The 18,667-nt window shown below is 50.8% G+C and overlaps 10 protein-coding genes across 10 annotated transcripts; 4 read left to right on the plus strand and 6 right to left on the minus strand.

Moving 5' to 3' along the window:
- Positions 1-662: 662 nt before the first annotated feature.
- APUU_40529A (uncharacterized protein) lies at positions 663-968 on the minus strand (the record flags this gene model as incomplete). Its single annotated transcript, XM_041703611.1, has 3 exons — positions 663-808; positions 868-881; positions 934-968. The coding sequence occupies 3 exons, from the start codon at positions 966-968 to the stop codon at positions 663-665; spliced, it is 195 nt and encodes a 64-aa protein (XP_041556279.1).
- Positions 969-2,254: 1,286 nt separating this feature from the next.
- On the minus strand, positions 2,255-3,752 carry APUU_40530A (fungal specific transcription factor domain-containing protein; the record flags this gene model as incomplete). The annotated part of the gene is made up of 2 exons (XM_041703612.1): positions 2,255-3,498; positions 3,545-3,752. The coding sequence occupies 2 exons, from the start codon at positions 3,750-3,752 to the stop codon at positions 2,255-2,257; spliced, it is 1,452 nt and encodes a 483-aa protein (XP_041556280.1).
- Positions 3,753-4,284: 532 nt separating this feature from the next.
- APUU_40531A (NAD(P)/FAD-dependent oxidoreductase) lies at positions 4,285-5,677 on the minus strand (the record flags this gene model as incomplete). Its single annotated transcript, XM_041703613.1, has 3 exons — positions 4,285-4,570; positions 4,631-4,853; positions 4,909-5,677. The coding sequence occupies 3 exons, from the start codon at positions 5,675-5,677 to the stop codon at positions 4,285-4,287; spliced, it is 1,278 nt and encodes a 425-aa protein (XP_041556281.1).
- A 440-nt stretch (positions 5,678-6,117) lies between these two features.
- Positions 6,118-7,914, plus strand: APUU_40532S (uncharacterized protein; the record flags this gene model as incomplete). The annotated part of the gene is made up of 4 exons (XM_041703614.1): positions 6,118-6,252; positions 6,304-6,637; positions 6,687-7,618; positions 7,681-7,914. The coding sequence occupies 4 exons, from the start codon at positions 6,118-6,120 to the stop codon at positions 7,912-7,914; spliced, it is 1,635 nt and encodes a 544-aa protein (XP_041556282.1).
- A 32-nt stretch (positions 7,915-7,946) lies between these two features.
- Positions 7,947-8,799, minus strand: APUU_40533A (uncharacterized protein; the record flags this gene model as incomplete). The annotated part of the gene is made up of 3 exons (XM_041703615.1): positions 7,947-8,588; positions 8,644-8,723; positions 8,778-8,799. The coding sequence occupies 3 exons, from the start codon at positions 8,797-8,799 to the stop codon at positions 7,947-7,949; spliced, it is 744 nt and encodes a 247-aa protein (XP_041556283.1).
- A 705-nt stretch (positions 8,800-9,504) lies between these two features.
- Positions 9,505-11,194, plus strand: APUU_40534S (carotenoid oxygenase family protein; the record flags this gene model as incomplete). The annotated part of the gene is made up of 5 exons (XM_041703616.1): positions 9,505-9,672; positions 9,733-9,856; positions 9,905-10,281; positions 10,340-10,477; positions 10,529-11,194. 5 exons carry the CDS (start codon positions 9,505-9,507, stop codon positions 11,192-11,194), a joined length of 1,473 nt encoding a protein of 490 aa, XP_041556284.1.
- A 73-nt stretch (positions 11,195-11,267) lies between these two features.
- On the minus strand, positions 11,268-13,125 carry APUU_40535A (DNA-directed DNA polymerase delta subunit POL31; the record flags this gene model as incomplete). Its single annotated transcript, XM_041703617.1, has 5 exons — positions 11,268-11,566; positions 11,625-12,588; positions 12,639-12,770; positions 12,838-13,021; positions 13,082-13,125. The coding sequence occupies 5 exons, from the start codon at positions 13,123-13,125 to the stop codon at positions 11,268-11,270; spliced, it is 1,623 nt and encodes a 540-aa protein (XP_041556285.1).
- A 1,056-nt stretch (positions 13,126-14,181) lies between these two features.
- On the plus strand, positions 14,182-14,709 carry APUU_40536S (uncharacterized protein; the record flags this gene model as incomplete). Its single annotated transcript, XM_041703619.1, has 2 exons — positions 14,182-14,510; positions 14,574-14,709. 2 exons carry the CDS (start codon positions 14,182-14,184, stop codon positions 14,707-14,709), a joined length of 465 nt encoding a protein of 154 aa, XP_041556286.1.
- Positions 14,710-15,380: 671 nt separating this feature from the next.
- On the plus strand, positions 15,381-16,421 carry APUU_40537S (NAD(P)H-dependent flavin oxidoreductase; the record flags this gene model as incomplete). The annotated part of the gene is made up of 1 exon (XM_041703620.1): positions 15,381-16,421. One exon carries the CDS (start codon positions 15,381-15,383, stop codon positions 16,419-16,421), a length of 1,041 nt encoding a protein of 346 aa, XP_041556287.1.
- Positions 16,422-16,896: 475 nt separating this feature from the next.
- Positions 16,897-18,490, minus strand: APUU_40538A (taxilin; the record flags this gene model as incomplete). The annotated part of the gene is made up of 5 exons (XM_041703621.1): positions 16,897-17,355; positions 17,457-17,700; positions 17,758-17,906; positions 17,984-18,258; positions 18,352-18,490. 5 exons carry the CDS (start codon positions 18,488-18,490, stop codon positions 16,897-16,899), a joined length of 1,266 nt encoding a protein of 421 aa, XP_041556288.1.
- Positions 18,491-18,667: the final 177 nt, after the last annotated feature.

The following is an 18,667-nucleotide window of genomic DNA, read 5'->3' on the forward strand; positions in this document are numbered from 1 at the left end:
CGGACCCATCTTCCATCGCACATCAGCGGGTGCAGAATAGCGCAACAATAAGCCAATGGCAACAACGCGAATGGCCCGTAGCCCCAATATCAATGGTCAAATTAGTCTCCATTAAGATATAGCAGACGCAGCAGCGGCAGACGGCATAGCCATCGCCAGGCACGAGGCAAGAGGCGGCCATGCGTGAGGTCCCGTCCGGTCGTGTATCATGCCTTCCTATTAGGGAATGCCCATACTCTACTACCTACTAAACTGCAAAAGGCAAGTGCGATCGATATGACACCGAGCTCCTTCCTAATCGACACTGCCTTACCGGCTCTATGGAAGGAAGGAACGCTGTATCGCACCTTCCTAATATTGCCAGTAGCACACGGCCTGCCCGAGGCAGGTGCGATGGACTCACATACTCTACTTGGCATCTACATAAACAGTCGCGCCTTCCCGACTTCAACCTACAAGGATAGTACAACAGACAGCAATCGATAACCGCGCATAAAGTCATTCACATTGCCAGGTACCTAGATATACTTAAAGAGCGGCTATCTGCACCCTTCCATGCAGAATCCCCTTTTAACCTCCAGCTAACGTTAACCTCGGGAACGGTCTACATCCAACCCAACCCATCACCACATAGTCGGCACACAGGGCGAGTGGGACTCTGTTTAAACGCAGCAGCGCTGGTTTTTGTAGCAAGGAGCAGGGTCGTCATAGAAGACAGGGCGGAAGCCACCAGGGCAGGGCTGGTTTATGGCAACGCAGCGAACGCCCTTGGAGCTTCCCTGGGCTCCGCACGAAACACCGAGGGCGCCTAGGGGGCAGGTTAATACTGAAGTTATATTTTCTCTCAGGAAGACTGTGGGCTCTAACCGGTGGCGCAGAAGCTATGGGGCGAGATGTTAGAACAGGTCGGTAAAGGCTCGTTCCGGGACTTACCTGAGCACGGAAGCAATGGCGACGGTAAACTTCATTTTTGCGTTGAAGGTGTCAAAGTTGGTACCAAGGTGATAAGTTGTAGACTGCTCAATTGATCACTTGAGAACTGGAGAGCTGATGCTAGACGAAGACGAGGGAATCATGCCTCTATTTATACACCAAACCCGGCCTGCATTCTCTGTTCTAGAGATGAAATTCTCCTCAGGTATTGAGGAAAGAAACAACCAGGTCAACAGAATCACAGACCCAACGAACAGTCCCCAGCCTGGTATGCACGCAAAGCGCCCAGCATGTCCAAGGCTCGTATTCGCACCCCGGTCAACCCCAGAGAATGATCTTCACGGACCACAGCCTTAAACCGACCATCCGGATCACAACCCCAGAGTTTGTCCTGCGCCACTGACACATAATATGACAAAAGTATGCGCCGTCTGAAACCCAGCTCAGCCACCTGCGCGTTCTCTCTGGCTCCGGACCTCGTGAGTCGTGACTCGTGAGATCTCGTGTATGCGCTATGCAAGGATGTTTGGAACGTTGCAGCTACATGTTTCAGTGAATGGTAACGATACTTCCCACCTGGGGAATCGGAACTACCTGCCTTGGTCCTGGCTGTCATCGATTGGCAGGGAAGTGATCTGCTGGTTCTTGCACAGGGGAACCTCGTCAAGATCGTCGATCTATATCTGCATCAAGACGGCAGAGTATGCTCAGCTCTTGGTATTCTCGTATTCATGCATTTTTCCTCTGCGTGCGAGGCTGCCGAGAACTTATAGAACCTGACTAGGTAATTGATTGCTACGTACAAAATGTACTACAGCAGCCAGGTAGCAAGTAGCAGCAAGTTCGGGATGGCCTGGGTGTCCTTGTATACTCTCACGGGACTTACAAGTATACATGTCTTCGTTGATTCCGGGAGACAGACAAACTTTTGGGGCGCATAGTTGACTTCATCCTTGCATCAGTAGAGTTGTAACTTGTACTCTGGGTAGATGCACCAGTATAGACAGACCAATACAGGCTTCAATGCATGGCAATGGCAGCATGGAACTCGTCACAACACACCCTTGCATCAAACATAACGATTGAGAAAGCACTTCGATATTCTGGCCAGCTGCCCGCATTTCCCTAAGCGGCTCTCATCCACGGTAACCTACACTCGACAATAGTGAATCTGTGCAAGGTAAATAGCGCCCAGACTTGGTGTAGGCTCGGCTGTCTATCAAGGCTGGATGCTACCAGCAAAAGTACAAGCTGACCCATGGCCTACTTATTCCGAGTGGTTCAGCTCTCGTGCACGAATAAAAGCAACCAAAATATTTGCCTAGGTAAACGGCATCTTCCATCCCAACTGCGAGATTGCAGCCATCCAAATAGGACCACGCTTCTCCGGCTGTACGCCTGCAGAAGGACCGTAACCAGGGGATACTCCATCCACCTCAGACACAGCCTCAAGATCCCTCCTCTTCCAAACCGCCTCAACAGCAGCCATCGTAGAAGGAACATTACTGACCGGCTTCTTGCAATTAAGCACAGTAAACCACTCCAGGATCTTCACCCTGTCTTGCTCTAAAACAACACAGCTGGCGATGAACAGCGCCCACATGGGGTAAGGCAGGAACCCAAGGAGGGGGCCGTGCATCTTGTGAATCTGGGATAGGGTGGTTAGGAGGATTGGCAGGTGGAGGGTTTGGATGGCTTTGCAATCACGGGGTGCGGCGCCGAGGGCGTGGTGGAGGTAGATCCAGGTGGCGGATTCGAAGGCTTTGGAGTGTAGGTTCATTAGATTGGCTGTATCTGTGTCTGTAATGTCCTGATCTGCAGGTTGTGTCTGCGTTTGTATTGCCAGATTGGTGAGACGGCTGTGGAGGGCTGTGAATGCTTGGGTTGTATCTCTGGGATGGTGCTTTGTTTGGTTGCTGATGGAGGAAATGATGTCGAGTAACTCGTGGGATAATCCCATGCAGGGATTTATTTTCACAGACCCCCGGCCTGTGAGGAAGGGGAATATGGCCGGGACTTCGGTGGACCATTCCAGGCTGTCTTCTTCATCATTGCCCGTCGTGGCGGTCATGGTAGTTCCAAGGAAGGTTCCTTTCTCTAGAAAGAAACTATAGACGAGCTCCAGTACTTCATGGCTAAAGACCTCCCGCCTGTTTTCTACCTTCGGGTTGGTATAGAATTTAATTATCAAGAGCGCGCCTCTCATATGATAAGTCCACTCCCTGATACTGCCACTCGCAACCTCAAGGAGACAGTGGAACATGACTAAGAGTAAAAGAGCGTCTCGCTCAGCTTTCGTCTCAGCCAAGGATATTGCATCTCTGTCATCTGTGCGCTGCGGGACCATGTTTCGGAGATACTTCAATGAGCGGCATTTGTGGGCTAGAATCATCTGGTCGTAGCGAGGGATATCTCGGCTTGCGCACTGGTTACGAAGGATATGCGCGGCCCATGCGATGGCCATATGGAGGAGACCGTCTGACTGGTAGCAGAGTGGAAGCAGGACTGAGCGCCATGGGTTGTCGTAGTCGACGAGAGATCTTCGGATGGTGCAGGTGTGGCTGACTGGGTGTGGTCAGTGTTGGCCCATGGCTGACCAGGACAAACTCACAGTAGTGGAAAAGGAACCTGTCAATTTCTGCGAGGGATGGACAGTGTGATAGTGGTAATGATATGCTGCTAACTCCAGATCTCTGTGCAGGAAGTGACGCATCTGTGGTGATTCCATTGAGAACCTCCCAATGTCTAGACCCATCCGAGTCATAGAAGCAGCGAATGTCCTCCGACGTTGTATTGAGCCAGAAGCGAGCAGTTTGCATTCCAGGAATAAGATAATATGAAACCGTGGAGTTATTCTTATTCCTGCCAGGGCCCCTCGTGCCAGTTCTACCAAATGCAATGCCCATCGACTCAGCCTCGTGCTCCCATAGCAGGCGAATGCCATAGCGGCAGGGTATTCCTCGCTTCTGACATCCGCTACAAGATGGTTCCTTTTCTGCAGTATGAGTTAATATTCTCTATATCCGGTCAGTGTTGGTTGACCACCTACCGTCGCATCTTCGCCGTCGCTCTGGAGATTATACTATGTTAGAGCATAACCAGATATACCAGGACGAAACATACTTTTACAGTTCCAACAACCGGAGCGACTCCTTTTGATGCCTGATCTGGGAGACTTCATAATCCACAGCAATACTTGGGCAAGAATAAATTGGAGATGGAGATATCCGAGGTGATGGATGAGGGGAAGCTGTTACTAGTCATGCGTCTTATCACCATCCACCGTTGGAGATAAGGGCGGGAACCAGAGATACGAGATAACATTATCAACTAAGTTAAACTGCTGGATATTTACAAAGAGCTCTTAACAGGTTCGCCCCAACCAGGCATGTCATTCAGATCCTCAGGACTCTCCGGATGAGGGTTCGTTGAATAGTCCGACAGTTGCGCCCCAGGCCGCCACCTCCACTTCTGCCCAATTTCAGGATCTAGAGTGCCCTCCATCATCTCGACAATGTATTTCCCGAGCACGGGTAGGAATTTAAATCCATGCGCTGACCCCCCGATGGCGATTTTGAGGTTCCTGTGTTTGGGATGGGAGGTGATGAGGAAGTGGTAGTCAGCCATGTCTCCGTCCCTAACAACGGATTAGAACGCAGGACATGATACAATAGAAATAAAGAATTTGGAATCTCACCAGCATATTCGAGTTTCAGTCCACTCCCTATGAGCCAATCTTGGTACACAGGTCTCCATCCATTTGCGAAGACGAGCCTCCACCACGGCGGGAATCCCATCCTGAGGGTTGTCTGAGCGGTATCGAGGGAGCGATGTTCCATTCAGGGACTTTGCATAGTTGGTCACAAAATGAACAGCGCCGATCTTCATGATCCCGTCTTCCTGTGGTGGGAATAGAATGCCTGTTTAAAGTCAGTAAGTCAGTGGCCTCCTAATGTCAAGATGGACTGGCTTTACCTCCTTCTAGATGATCCAGAATGGGCATGCTCTTATACTCCTCGACCTCCTCCGGAGTAAGCTGGATATGGCCCACAGCGTGTCCCTTTGCCACAATCTGGCCCTCGAGATCCAAGAGAGAACCAGCCGCAGCGCCAGCCGCTAGGATAATCTGGCTGCCAAAGTAGGCCGTGCCATCTGCACACTCCACCCCGATACAAGCTTGCTTCTCATCATAGAGCAACTGCTTCGCGTACCCCGGGTTTCCGGATACATACTTGACACCGGCCTTCGTCGCCTCTCGGGCCATTCTAACAATACCTTCACGGGCATTCACCCACGCGGCATTCGGGCTCCAATACGACTTCCACCCCGTGAAGTCCCCGTCCATCGCAGGCCACTGCTGATGGATTTCCTGCGTCGAGACAAGCTGCGGAGGGTCAACTCCAAGATCCCTTGCGCTTTTCATGGAAGCTTCCACGAAGGGCGTGGAGCGGTCTGTGGCCCCGATGATCCAACCGCTGGGGTGGTACAGCCCGGCAAATAAACCATTCGGGTCGCGCCAGATGTCTCGTGAGTCGCTTGCTAGCTTGGTGTAGAGGGGCTCTGGGTATTCGGTGCGGATGATTTTGTTGATGTCGTTGCCGGCGGCCTCGAAGGAGGGAACGGGGAAACGGTCGAGGACGGTGACATTTGTGTAGCCCTTTTTGGACAGATGGTAGGCGGTTGTTGTTCCGAATGTCCCGCCTCCGATGATAAGTATGGGTTGGGTTAGCTGGGGGGGAGTCATGTTGGATGCTTGGAGCGAAAGATTTGGCTTTCATCTGCGTTATTTGCAGCCTTTATGTACTTGTCTGCTGCAGTCTGCAGCGTTAGGTCTGTTGCAGTCTGTAGTATTAGGGCAAGTCGATGCACCAGCTGACGACAATGACTATGCCGTATACCATGTCCAGCATAGTGTGATGTTTTACTCCAAATCCTCCATTCTTGCTGATAAGTTCCACCAATGAATGAATCCAAACGAGTCAGATCTACAGGAATTGGGGTACTGAGACTTAGCGGCGCACCGACCTGCCCTCTGTTCTTCATTATCTTGGCCGGTATCAGGAGCCATACTAGTGGTTTATTCAGTGATATACTCGTATCATGGCCACTTGATGCGGTTCTCTTTAAGCTATAAAGCCATCCCTCGCCCTGGCTCTAACTAGCCCTAACAATATCCTCGTCTTAATGATGCAGAAAGACAACAAAGATGATCTCGCCAACACTCGGTCAGCGGTCGATACAGACAGTGGCATAGGAGAAGTCACAGCAGTGCGAAACGACTCAGGCTTCCATCGAACTTTTACTCCCAGGCAAATCCATGTATGCTTTCTCGCTACCCTCGTCACAGCCATCTAACGTTCCAACTTCCAGGTCATCTCTCTCGGAGGCCAAATCGGAGCAGGCCTGTTCATCTCAACCGGGTCCAACCTGCGAGATGGCGGCGCTGGCTCGCTTTTCCTGGGCTTTGCAATGGTCTGCTCCTGCGTCTGGGCCGTTCTCAACACCGTCTCTGAGATGACGATTGCATTCCCAACTTCGGGCAACTTCATCGACTATGCCGACCGCTTCGTTGACCCAGCCCTGTCCTTTGCTGCGGGCTTTTCCATGTGGATTGGCTGGACAGCTATCATCGCCTCAGAGGCTACTTTCTTTTCTGTTATTGTGAACTACTGGGCTCAGAACTCCGTCCATGACGGCGTGTGGTGTATGCAATGCATTACCTCCTATCCTGCGAATGGTCTAACGATATGCAGTAACGGTCTTTCTCCTGCTCATGTTCGTCATCTTCAGCCTGCCGAATGCTGTCTTCGGGTGGTTCGAGTACTTTACAGCGATCCTGAAAATCCTAGTCCTGATCATCTTCATCATCGTGGGAGTTGCACTCGTGTTTGGCGTCGGTCCAGAGGGTACCGTCCACCACGGCGAAAATTGGCAGGACGGAAAGGCCTTTTTGAACGAATTCAAGGGATTTGGGAACAGCGTCTTGCTAGCGATCCTGGCCATCGGCGACAATACATTCACCGGGTTTCTCGCCGGCGAGTCCAAATCCCCGCGGTTCTCGGTTGCGCACGCTGTCTTCCTCATCCCCATCCGAGTCACTGTATTCTATTTGATCTCCGTGGCACTGATCGGGATCTTGATTTCTCCAGATAATGAGAATCTCCTAGGCAGCGATTCGGGCGTTGCTTCCTCCCCGTTCGTCATTGCCATCAACCAAGCCGGCATAAAGGGCCTCCCTGATGTCCTCAACGTGGCCATCATCTTCGCCGTCGCAGCCATCGCAGCAGAAAGTTTCTTCATCGCCTCGCGCATCCTCCAATCCATGGCCCACCAGGGCATAATCCCAGCCTGGGTATCGAAAGTCGACTCCCGCGGCCGTCCTCGCATCTCTCTGGCCATAACCAGCGTTCTCTGCGTAACCCTGACATATATCAATCTCAGCGGCGAGGGAATAACCGTGTTCAAATGGCTGTCGCAGATTGCAAGCACAGGATACTTTATGGTGTGGCTTGTCATATCAATTACATCGTTTCGCTTCCGTGCAGCTCTCAGAGCCCAGAATGATCCTCTTTTCCGGGAGACGTATGCGTGGAAATGTGCCCTTTGGCCGTTTCCGCCGGCTTGGCTGTTTACCTGTTGTTGTTTCTATATTGGGACTTCTTTCTATCTTGCCTTGTATCCTATTGTAAGTTTGCGGTTCTCTTCTCTGTTCGGGGGGGCTTATTCATTTTAATTCATTCTATACAGGGATCCGATACACCGACTGCATACTACTTCTTCCAGTACATGTTCGGAACTATCTTGATAGTTTTCAGTGCAATTGGCTACAAACTGATATTCCGCACCAAACTGCGTGACCCTCGAACAGTTGACTTGCATACGGGGCGGCGGACTCTGGGGTTCGAGGAGATTAAGGAGCTGGACGAGTACAAAGCCATGCCTCGGTGGAGGAAATTCGTTTCATTCGTGCAGCTGTGGTAGCCCTATATCTAGTTATGTCTAGTGAATCTAGTCTATGCAGTCCTCCTATACTCAACCTCCCTATACCCATCCACCTCCCCACTGCCCAATTCCGTCCTCCTCAACTCCCACTCCCCAAAATAATTCGGCTCCTCGCCAACCTTCTCAAACCCCAGACTCGCAAAAAGCTTCAAACTGCGCTCATTCGCCTGCCCAATCTTGACACTCAACGCCGCAAACTTCATCTCCTTCACCTGACGAGCCCGAGCCCCCTCATCCCCGCTCACAAACTCCCCCACCACCTCCGCCTCTCGCTCAAGCACGTATCTCAAAAACGCAAGCAGCGCATCCCGCCCAAACCCCCTCCCTTGGTCCTTCTTCTCAGCGATCATGAGCTCAATCTCGCCGATGACTTCGGGCGTGCAAACACCCGTGTCCCCGTCGTCGACTCGGAGGAAGAGGTTTATGTCCCCGATCATGCGCGCGGGGCTATCGTCTGCGTCTGTTAACTCTAGCTCCTGACCACCACTAGTATTAGTAGCAGTATTACTACTAGTAGTGTTGGTGTTGTTGTTCCCCACAACAGGGCGACAGATAATAAAAGTGAGTTTATCGGCGTCATTCCGCCACGACTGCTGCATGGCGTATTCCTCGTCCAGGCTTAGTGGCTCCGAGGCTGTTGCTTGTTGTATTTCCTACTGCATGTTAGATTGTTTGCTCTTTATGTGTTATTGGGTGTTATTTGGGCACCTCGTCTTTCATCCACTCGTGATACCGCGGGACGTGCCATTTTGAGTACGGCACCAGCAGGACTTTTGGAGTGGAGATGGCTATTGGGAGTTAGTGTAGTATGATAATACGCAGTGTTGGAGATAGTTACGGACCAGTTGTGGTGTTTAGGAGCATGGTTGGTTTGTTTTAGGGGGTCAGTGTTGAAGTGGTGAGGAAAATAAAAGGAAATGCAGTGCGAAATGGCGGAGGTGGGGCCGAATAAGGAACAAGTAACAACGGAGCAGTATTATATACTTCAGTATGCAATTAATAGAGATGTTTTGATAACTTGGACGATAATTCTATCTTGCAGTAATTTGTGGGCCGAGGACTGTACGTATATTCGCATTAGCAGCGTGTTTCAATTATATATAGTTATTCTCCCCGCCAGTTAGCCAAGAGCATAGTTTGTTGTCAATAGGCTTTAGGGCTTAAATCTAAACATCCCAACTCAATTTCCATTAAAGTTTTATCCTCTGATTATCTTAGTGCTGATGTTCCAGCAACAAGCCCTAGGCCGACTCGGCCATCGGAGAAGATCGCAAGATGGTGGGGAAGAAGTTAAGAACCGCCATAATTGATGGACATCCCGAACTGACTCAGCGGGGTTCATGCAACTAACTACCTACTAACTGCCTTAGTAGGCCCCAAAGCTCTTGGAGAGTACGTAGTCTCTCTATCCCCCGTTTTCGCATGGTGGGGTTAGGGTCGAAGCGATCTCCCCACCGGGTGGGAAGCCGTTAGATGATGTCGCATGTCCTGCGGTGGGGGTCAACAAGTATCCTTACGCACGGTACGTATAACGTGGTCTTGTCACGCTGGAATACTTAATTTATTACAATGGCATTTCCGAACCGCCCTCAGTTCTCTGGGTTCATGAGGCCCTGCAGGGCGGAAGGGGGAGCACCCAATTTACAGGTCCTGGGGGAGATTCCGAAAGAAATCGATGGTGTCTTTTACAGGGTTATGCCGGATCCCCAGCTTCCTCCGTTTATTGACGATGATCCTGTAAGTACTACAGTGTCTCCTGGGGGCTGCCTGTCTTATCATAGAACTAAGAGGTAACAGTGGTTCAACGGCGATGGCAACATCTCAGCATTCCGTATCAAGGACGGCAAGGTCTCGTTCCAGCAGCGCTACGTGAGGACGGAAAAGTTCATGCGTGAGCGAAAGGCGCAGCAGGCGCTTATTGGTTAGCTGACCTTTCCTACCCTAATCTCCAGTTGCTGACGGCTATCAGGCAAATACCGCAACAGATTCACAGACGCTGTAGAGTTTAAAGTCCGCAGCACGGCCAACACGAATGTCGTATACTTCAATGGCCAACTCCTGGCATTGAAGGAGGATTCGCCTCCATACGCCCTAGATCCGGTCACGTTAGAGACAAAGGGCCTCTATGATTTCGACGGCCAGTTGCCGAGTTTGACATTTACTGCGCATCCGAAGTTTGATCCCAAAACAGGCGAAATGGCCTGTTTTGGATATGAAGCCCGCGGTGATGGGACGCCGGATGTTTGTTATTATAACGTCTCTCCTGACGGTAAGTTGACTGAAGTAGTTTGGCTGGTGGCGCCGGTTGTAGCTATGATACATGATTTTGCCGTGACGGAGAACTGGGTGAGTTGTAATCAAGCCCAGGTATAGATAGTTCATGGACAAGCACTCACTACAGCAGGTCATCTTCCCCCTCATCCCCCAAGTATGCGACCTCGAGAGACTGAAACAAGGTGGCGAGCACTGGCAATGGAGCCCCGAGACACCGTTATATTTCGGAGTCCTCCCACGCCATGGAGCCAAACCCACAGACGTCAAGGTCGCTGCCCTAATTCCTCTATTGTACAGCCAGCTCTAACTAGACCAACAGTGGTTCCACTACAAAAACTCTTTCCCGGGACACATCGCAAACGCATACGAAGACACACACGGCAATCTCATAATCGACCTCGGCCTCAGCGACAAAAACGTCTTCTTCTGGTGGCCTGACGCCCAAGGGAACAGCCCCCCACCAAGCTCCATCCACTCGAACCTCGTGCGCTTCACCATAAACCCGCACGCAACAGACCCTGATCTCGCCCTCTCAGAACCGCATGTCCTTGAAAGCAGTAACTCTGAATTCTACCGCATCGACGACCGCTTCGCCACCCGTCCTTACAGACACTGCTTCTTCACCATGATGGACCCTGCCCTGGGCACGGACTTCCCACGCATCGAGCCAAACCTAGGCGGTGGGTATCCGCTGTACAATGCGCTTGCGCACTTCGATAACCAGACCGGCGAGACGGAGGTCTATTTCCCGGGGAGTACGCGTATGGTGCAGGAGCCGGTGTTTATTCCCCGTAGTGATGGGGCGCGGGAGGGGGATGGGTATTTATTGGCGTTGGTTAATAATTATAGGGCTATGGGGAGTGAGTTGCATCTAGTTGATACGGGGGATTTTGGCAGAGTGAAGGCGAGGATTTTGTTGCCTGTGCGTTTGAGACCGGGGTTGCACGGGAATTGGGTTGATGGGAGGGATGTTGCAACATTGTAGGAAGGTTTGAAGAGGACGTGCTGCAAGTCATCATCATGAGTTCAATAGGTTCGTCTATATACGGCTTCATGCATTATTGTTTCTCTTCTTTTCCCGCAAAGGCGCCGAATTTGACTACTTCAACCTCCAGGGTTTCGGTGTCGACCAGGACTAGTTCGCCCGATTCCCGGAACTTGGGGATCGATACAAGGCGGACCGTTGGGTAGGATGAATCCTCCTCGGTTCCGCCCATCTCTGTATCCTCGCCGCTGAGTTTTAACGGTGCGTTGCCTTCTATAATGGCGGTCTTGAACCGTGGCTGGTTACCAGTGAAGAAAAGATGCGGACAGCTCTGCATAACAAAGGGGTCGTGTGTCTGGAATGGGTAGGACCCTGTATCGATAGTCAATATAGAATATCCCAAACGAAATCAGCCCGCTTGGGAACTTACATATTGTATCTGGAGCAGTGGGAACTCCACATCTCCACCGCAGCATGGCCTCCATGATCCGTATCCTAGCTTCCACGTCCCCGTCAGTATCGATAGTCCCATCCTCATCTGCAAAATCCAGGTATCGAAGCACGTCATCCACGTTCTGCCCACTGCTACCCCACAGCCGCCAGCCCTCTACATCTCCTTCCCAGGGGTTCGTCACGCTATCGAACCAGCCGTGTTCTGGTTTCTCATCTCCCGTTGGTGGTGCAGCGCAGTATGCCCTCGCACGCGGGAACATTGCTCGGTGGATTGGCTGCTGGGGCAGCGAAAAATTTGCCGGGTCGCTTTCGCCTGGCATGAGAGTAATCGGTATGCTAGGTAGAAGTTCTGCGAGAAAAGCATCCAATTGTGTAATCGGCGACGCATTGTACGCCGAAGCATCGTATCCGTATTTCTTCTGTTGCGCAATCTTCTTTCCCGAAGCTCCGTTTTCCAATGCCGGTGCCGCCTCGATGGTACTCACCCCTAGTGAGTTACCAGCAATTATCAACCGTGTAATCCCGCTGGCATCTGGTAGTGAGCCGGCCTCGTCCTTTTGAGAAGACGATCCCGTGTAGCCCAAAAGGTAGTCTGTCAGGAGCTCGAGGGCAAGGCTGTCACTCGAGGTTCCCGTAATACCAAGACCACTAACCAATGCGATTTTTCCTTTTTTCGACTCCTCCGATGATACATCATCCCTCTCCCATCGTCGGGGCTGTCGAGCGAGATCGGGAACCTTGATATCAATCGCGTCGAAATCTCCATTTGCGTTCTCCGTCCCAAGCACACCAATGATGGCACCCGTTGCTAGTTGGACCGATTTAAGTTTGCTTCCCGTCAAGCGCAGTCGTCCGGATTCGTCTTCAAGCATGATTTCTGTCAACTCTGGGTGTGCTGGGTCTTGGTAGGTTCGGCGAGGAGGGGGTGCTGTTGTGAAATTCTACTGGGGATTAGAACTGGCCTGTAGGACATGAATTGAAAATAGCCTACATCTTTCGTAAGGTCGTCCAAGATATTGGGCTTCAGTGGCATCTCCATATATATTGTGCCCGCAACCCAACAAAGTTCTCCTTGTCGAACATCGAGTACTCGTTCCACGCGACGGGCATACTCTCCTGCAATCTGCGGTCCCGCGGACAAGTTAGCGACAAGAAAAAGTATATCTCCAAGTTCAAAGGGTAAGTCGTACGCTGAATCCTTCCCAAGCCTCGACCGCAACTGCTTCAACCGCTGGCTTCAGCTTCGCGAGTCGCAAGAAGTACATATCTCCATATTGCTGTTGGTATTGCCTCTCCTGGCCGGGTGGAAGTCGGAACGTATCTAAAGGGTTGTAGACAGAGGGGTTTCGTTGCGCAAGCTCATGTTGTTCCGTACTAAAGGAATTGTCCATAATTAGCGAAGCAAATAACAGCTTAGAGTGCGGAGATGCGAACCTCGGAGGACACAAGAACTCTTCCTCTGTGGAGTTTGCAGCCATATTGCGACGAATTACTTTCTCACTGGTGCATTGGATGTAATCAAGCAAATATTGTCGAGATAAATCTGCTTTCGCAGTGAGTTTCTGGAGAGCTGATTGATTGATTGTTGCGGACTTGAGAAAGTGGACGGAACGCGGGAGACGCGTCTTTTGGCGTTTCTGCCATCATTTCCGCTTTGGGCTCCTCCTCCAGCTTCACCACTCTCTTTCCAACAACTCCAGGACTTCCTATCGAAGCTCAAAGGACCTATGCTTATGGATAATGGTGCCTAAAATCTGCTCGTTGAGCTACACACCTTTGGTGTTCTTTCTACTGCCCCAGCTCGCTTAGAGTACCAATAATCCTAACCGTGGCAGCGAGAATGCCAGAGTTAAGCATGTGCGAAAAGCATCAAGTTCCTTGGAAAGATTCTTTATCGGATGTCTCAATCCTACATTTACTTTGAAGAATAGGTTACTCCGCTATCAAATCCAACCATAGACTGTGTCGACCAAAAGGCCAAGTTGAGACTTGTTCAAGTCCGTCATAGTGTAGAGAAATCCAGACCAACCTATGTCAACGGCTACTACAATTGAAGGCCACTTCAGTTTCAATTTTCAAGCTATGAACGCGCCTAATTCGCGAGAGGGGAATTAAGTGCGAGAAGGCATCCGATCCCTTCCAATTTCCGGATGCCTCATCCCTTGCTCGGTTCTCAAATCTCACTCGACAATCGACATTCCGATCTATACCCAATGAGCACTCTCATTGGCTGCAGAGAAAAATGATAAGGCTGCTCCTTTTCGCATATTTTTCTTTTCGCGTGGACTGCAGACGGTGTTCGTGTGTCCGGGCACCGCAGAATGAATGGCTGAAGCCATCGTCCACTTGCAGGCACGAGACATCATTCTTGACCAAGCGCATACTCGACGGTGTGGTAAAATTTCTGGGCATGGATTTCTCATACCCTCGCGTCGCGCCGATAGATGGTCTCGGCTCAATTAAATCTCATATCTACAGGACAAGGGACATCTTCAAGACTGTAAACCCATAAACCCCCTGCCGACACGTTCAACATGAGAATCATATCCTCTATAACCCATCCTCTGGGCAGCCTACTCATTCTGAGCTTGTCAGCATTCGGTCTCGCCTCAGCCTTTGGCTTCGATTTGGCACTGCACGGGCTATATCGCAACTTAGAACGTCGCAGTCTCCCGGGTTCTCTTGCGCTTGCTCCAACAGATGCGGTAGGAAAGTACCAGCCTCCACCAGGACCGGTGATTTACGGGCCTTCACCTGCGGCAGTTTCATCACCTTCGACACCGGAAGATACAGATGAGAATGAAACCACACATGAGTCAAATCGAGCAATGGCGGCAACAGACGACTCTGCAGACTCCAACGAGTAAGACTACTTTTCTTATATCTTTGTTTTCAGGGATGGCAGTTTAATGCTTCCGTTTTCTAGGTCACACCTGCGTATTCCCTCTGTGTCGGAAATGGATGCAATGATAGTCAAAACCCAGACTGGATTAGGAAGGAAAAATGCGGCAGGTTCACTGGCAGGAATTATAGTGTCCATACTTGTGGTGCTCTATCTGTAATTGGCATCAACTCGGTTGTTGAGGGAAGCGGTTGGAACATTGAGAAGTATATTTGTCCATACGACTCAGGCGTGTTTTTATTGCGCATAGATACCCATTGCGAGGTTAAAATAACACACAATTTTCCCTTTCAGGTTTATGGTGGCTGCATTCCATGCTTCCAGTTTATCAACTAAAACCAATCTACTCCAGGCCTCGCATTGGCAGGAACAGGTTCCTGCAGGTGCTTGAACTATAGAACTGCACATCTAACATTATGTATAAGGGTAATGCACGGCACATGAGTGCATAATGGCAGATACAATCCGAATGTAGAATGTAGCCGGCAGACCGAAGATCCCCAGAGATGAGCCTCGGTCCGCCCGCCGCAGTGGCTTTTCTTCCCCGCATCTCCAGGAGCTCTCCAGCTCTTTCTTTCATATGGGAGGAACCGAAGTCGAATAGCCGACTGATTTACCACGGGAAGATAATTTTATTTCTATTTATCCCCGGCCCTAATCCTCCCCGGCCTCCCACTTAAACCTCATCCTCACTCTTTTTTCGCTCTCATCCTTCAAAAAAGGGGTCTGTACAAAAGAAAACAACAAAGGTACGCGCATCAGCCATCGCAGTCCCAAATTCCCCAAATTCAAACTAACACCACCTACCCAGGACATAATCAAGCCGCCAAAATGTCAATCTCAACGCCCCTCACCTCCCTCCTCAACATCCAAAGCCCCGTCCTCCTCGCAGGCATGGCAAAGGCCTCCGGCGCACCCCTCGCAGCCGCAGTGTCCAACGCCGGCGGTCTCGGTGTCATCGGCGGCCTGGGCTACACCCCAGACCAAATGAACGAGATGCTCACGGAGCTCAAGTCCCTGCTCAAGGACAAATCGCTCCCCTTCGGCGTCGACCTCGCCCTCCCCCAAGTCGGCGGCAACGCCCGCAAGACAAACCACGACTACACAAACGGCCAGCTCGACCAGCTCATTGACGTGGTCATCAACCACGGGACGAAGCTATTTGTGTGCGCTGTTGGCATCCCGCCCGCGCATGTGATCAAGCGTCTCCACGATGCCGGGATCTTGATTATGAACATGGTGGGTGCGCCGAAGCACGCGGAGAAGGCGCTCAAGGCTGGCGTGGATATCATCTGTGCGCAGGGCGGAGAAGGTGGTGGACATACTGGAGACATTCCGTTCTCTGTGCTTATCCCGGCCATTTTTGATACGGTGCAGAAGTATAAGAGCCCGCTTACAGGACAGACGCCGCTGGTTGTTGCTGCTGGAGGTATTAACGATGGGCGGAGTCTGGCAGCTGCCTTGACGCTGGGCGCGGCTGGTGTGTGGGTGGGGACAAGGTTCCTGGCCACGGAAGAGAGTGGTGCGAGCAAGCTGCATAAGGAGGCTGTTGTCGGCGCGCAATATGGGGAGACCAAGCGGACGCTTGTTATTTCTGGACGACCGCTACGGATGTTGCCCAACGACTACATCAAAGAATGGGAGAAGAAGCCCGAGGAGATTGCGCGGTTAACGGCGCAGGGTATTGTGCCAATAGAGCATGATTTCAATAACGATAAGGACTTTGATATCCCTTACCTCATGGGTGACGTCTCTGGCATCATCAAGGAGATCAAACCTGCGGGAGTGGTCCTGAAGGAGATGGTTGCGCAGGCCTCCGATGTCTTGAAAAAGAGTGCCGCTTATGCGACGGGCCCTGCGAGCAAGCTTTAAGATTGTATTATTGATTAATGTTTTTTGAGCCGTTATTCAATTTCCGTGCCTCATAGATATGGGCGGCATGTATATATCTAGGAAATTTTATGGTTTCAGATGTCTCATTGATATACATTTACATAAACCGCAGCGTGAACAGAACTCGGAAATCATTCAGCAATAACAGAGGATAGGTGCGTGGGGCGAAATAGGTAGGTGGGTATTTCACACACCTGATGCCTGGTTGGAAAACAAGACCTGGAGGGAAAAATAGTACCTGACTGGAATGTGTACAGCAACACGTAGATTTCCAAAATAGACCAGTGCTACGTTCAAGAGCTGTTGATATACATCTCTGTCCAATGAAGGCATTTCAATCCATCACTGCAAGACTGCCGGATACTAAATTCGATGACACCACTCCCTACATTGTTCCCAACCTCGGAAGATGGGTAAAGAACTGGCCTTATTTTCCCTTTCCTCGGCAGGATCGTTAGTGGCATCCGTTTAACACAGGTTTCCCATTCGCTCGTGTTTCCAGGAGGTTCGGGGGCGGTGGCGGCCCAAATACAGGCTTCTCTGGCTTCTCTGGCTGCTGTGGCTGCTGTGGCAGGGAGTGGTCTCCGTTGGCGCTATCGACTTCATATTCTTCGTCACTGATGCCCTCTTCGTCTTCTTCGTCTTCGTAATCCTCTTCGTATTCGCTTTCCGTCCCCTCGTCGTCACCGTCTAAATCCACAGCAAGATTCTGCCCACGGCCCTGGGCCTGCATTCGTCGACACAGTGCTTCGAGGTGATGACTCTTCTTCCGCCACTTGTCGAGTTCTTCATGATTCCTCGTTCGCTCCTCGGCCATTTCTAGTATGTTTCGGTTTGTCTGATCGTGTTTGCGAGTGAGGGTGAGGTTTTCCTTTTCCAATCGTTTAGTCTTTTTCGACATTTCCTCCATCTCCTTGCGAAACGTCAGGAACAACTCGTTACTATTGTTTAAAGTGTCCTCAACCTGAAATATTATTATTATCGAGAACCAAAAGGAACCCTATGAAGCCATACCTGTTTAAACTTTTCCACGTAAATATTCAGCTGGCTTCGCAGTTCAGACTCGGTATGCGAGAACGTAGATACCTGGGAGCTCAGCGCACGACAGCGAGCAGCTTCATTCTCCGCCGCACGTCGTTGTTCTTCGTATTTTGCGGTAAGACATTGAATTTCTGCGTCTTTGCTGCGCAGTAAGGACTTGTAGTGTAACTCGCGCATCTCAAACTTTTCCCCAATGGTTTTGATCTTGGCCCGCAGGCTTTAACAAATTGTCAGACAGTGTACAGAGAACAGAAACTGCCAGATCGCAACTTACGCTTCGTCAAGGTCGATGTCCACCTTGTCGCTTCGAGGATTGCCCTTTGCTGCCATAACATCTTGAATGTCGTACAAAAGAGAGTCAAGTCGTTCATTGACTATCGCACGGGCCTTTTTCTCGTTCTCCTCTAGTTTCTTGTTTTCATCCTAATTTTCCCCGAAAATTGTCAATTAGCCCAGGCGCTAAATCCAGTCGATCATGTTGTAGTTGTACTTAAACCCACCTTGACTTTCTTGTTTTCTTTCGTAAGCTCCCTACAAAGCTTTTCCAGCTTATCTTTCATAGTAACAGTTTTGTTCAACTCCGATTTGCCCTTGTCTTGGTCCTTCTGGAGCTGGTCCGCGCGCTTCTTACTCTTGGCATAGTCGCGGTCCAACTTCTTCATGTCAGCCAGGAGCTCGGTGTACTTTTTATGGACAGTTTCGAGGCGGGTCATCGGGGATTCGATATTGGTCAAGAGCTGGTTTAAATCTCTGGTGGCCTTCTTCACCTCCCGTTCTATAACCAAACAGTGTTGTTAGCCAATGTTGCCACGCAAGGCCAAATGTATCGGAACAGCCCAAATTGTACACTCCATGGTAAACCACGCACCGATTTCTTGCTCTTGGTCCTTCTCTCCAGCCGCATCCTGCTCCAGCTGCGAGATCTTGGCGGCAAGAAGTTTCGAAGTCTCGTTAGGGTCCGCGGCCTTCTTCCCCTTGTTTTTCTTCGACATAGCCGTAGCCGACATTATTGGTGAGTCCACTTTGTAGATTCGGTCCGGGGGACGTTCGTTGCAAGTTGTCTGGCGGAGGTCGCGTGGCCGGGCCTTGGGAGGAAAAATGCGAACACGGAACGGCTGGGCGTGGTCGAGAGTTTAATGGGTGGCCGGGTCGAGGGCCGCTTCGAAAAGCCCAGTAGAACTCAG

The sequence above is a fragment of the Aspergillus puulaauensis genome, chromosome 4 (assembly GCF_016861865.1).
Source record: "Aspergillus puulaauensis MK2 DNA, chromosome 4, nearly complete sequence".
NCBI lineage: Eukaryota > Fungi > Ascomycota > Eurotiomycetes > Eurotiales > Aspergillaceae > Aspergillus > Aspergillus puulaauensis.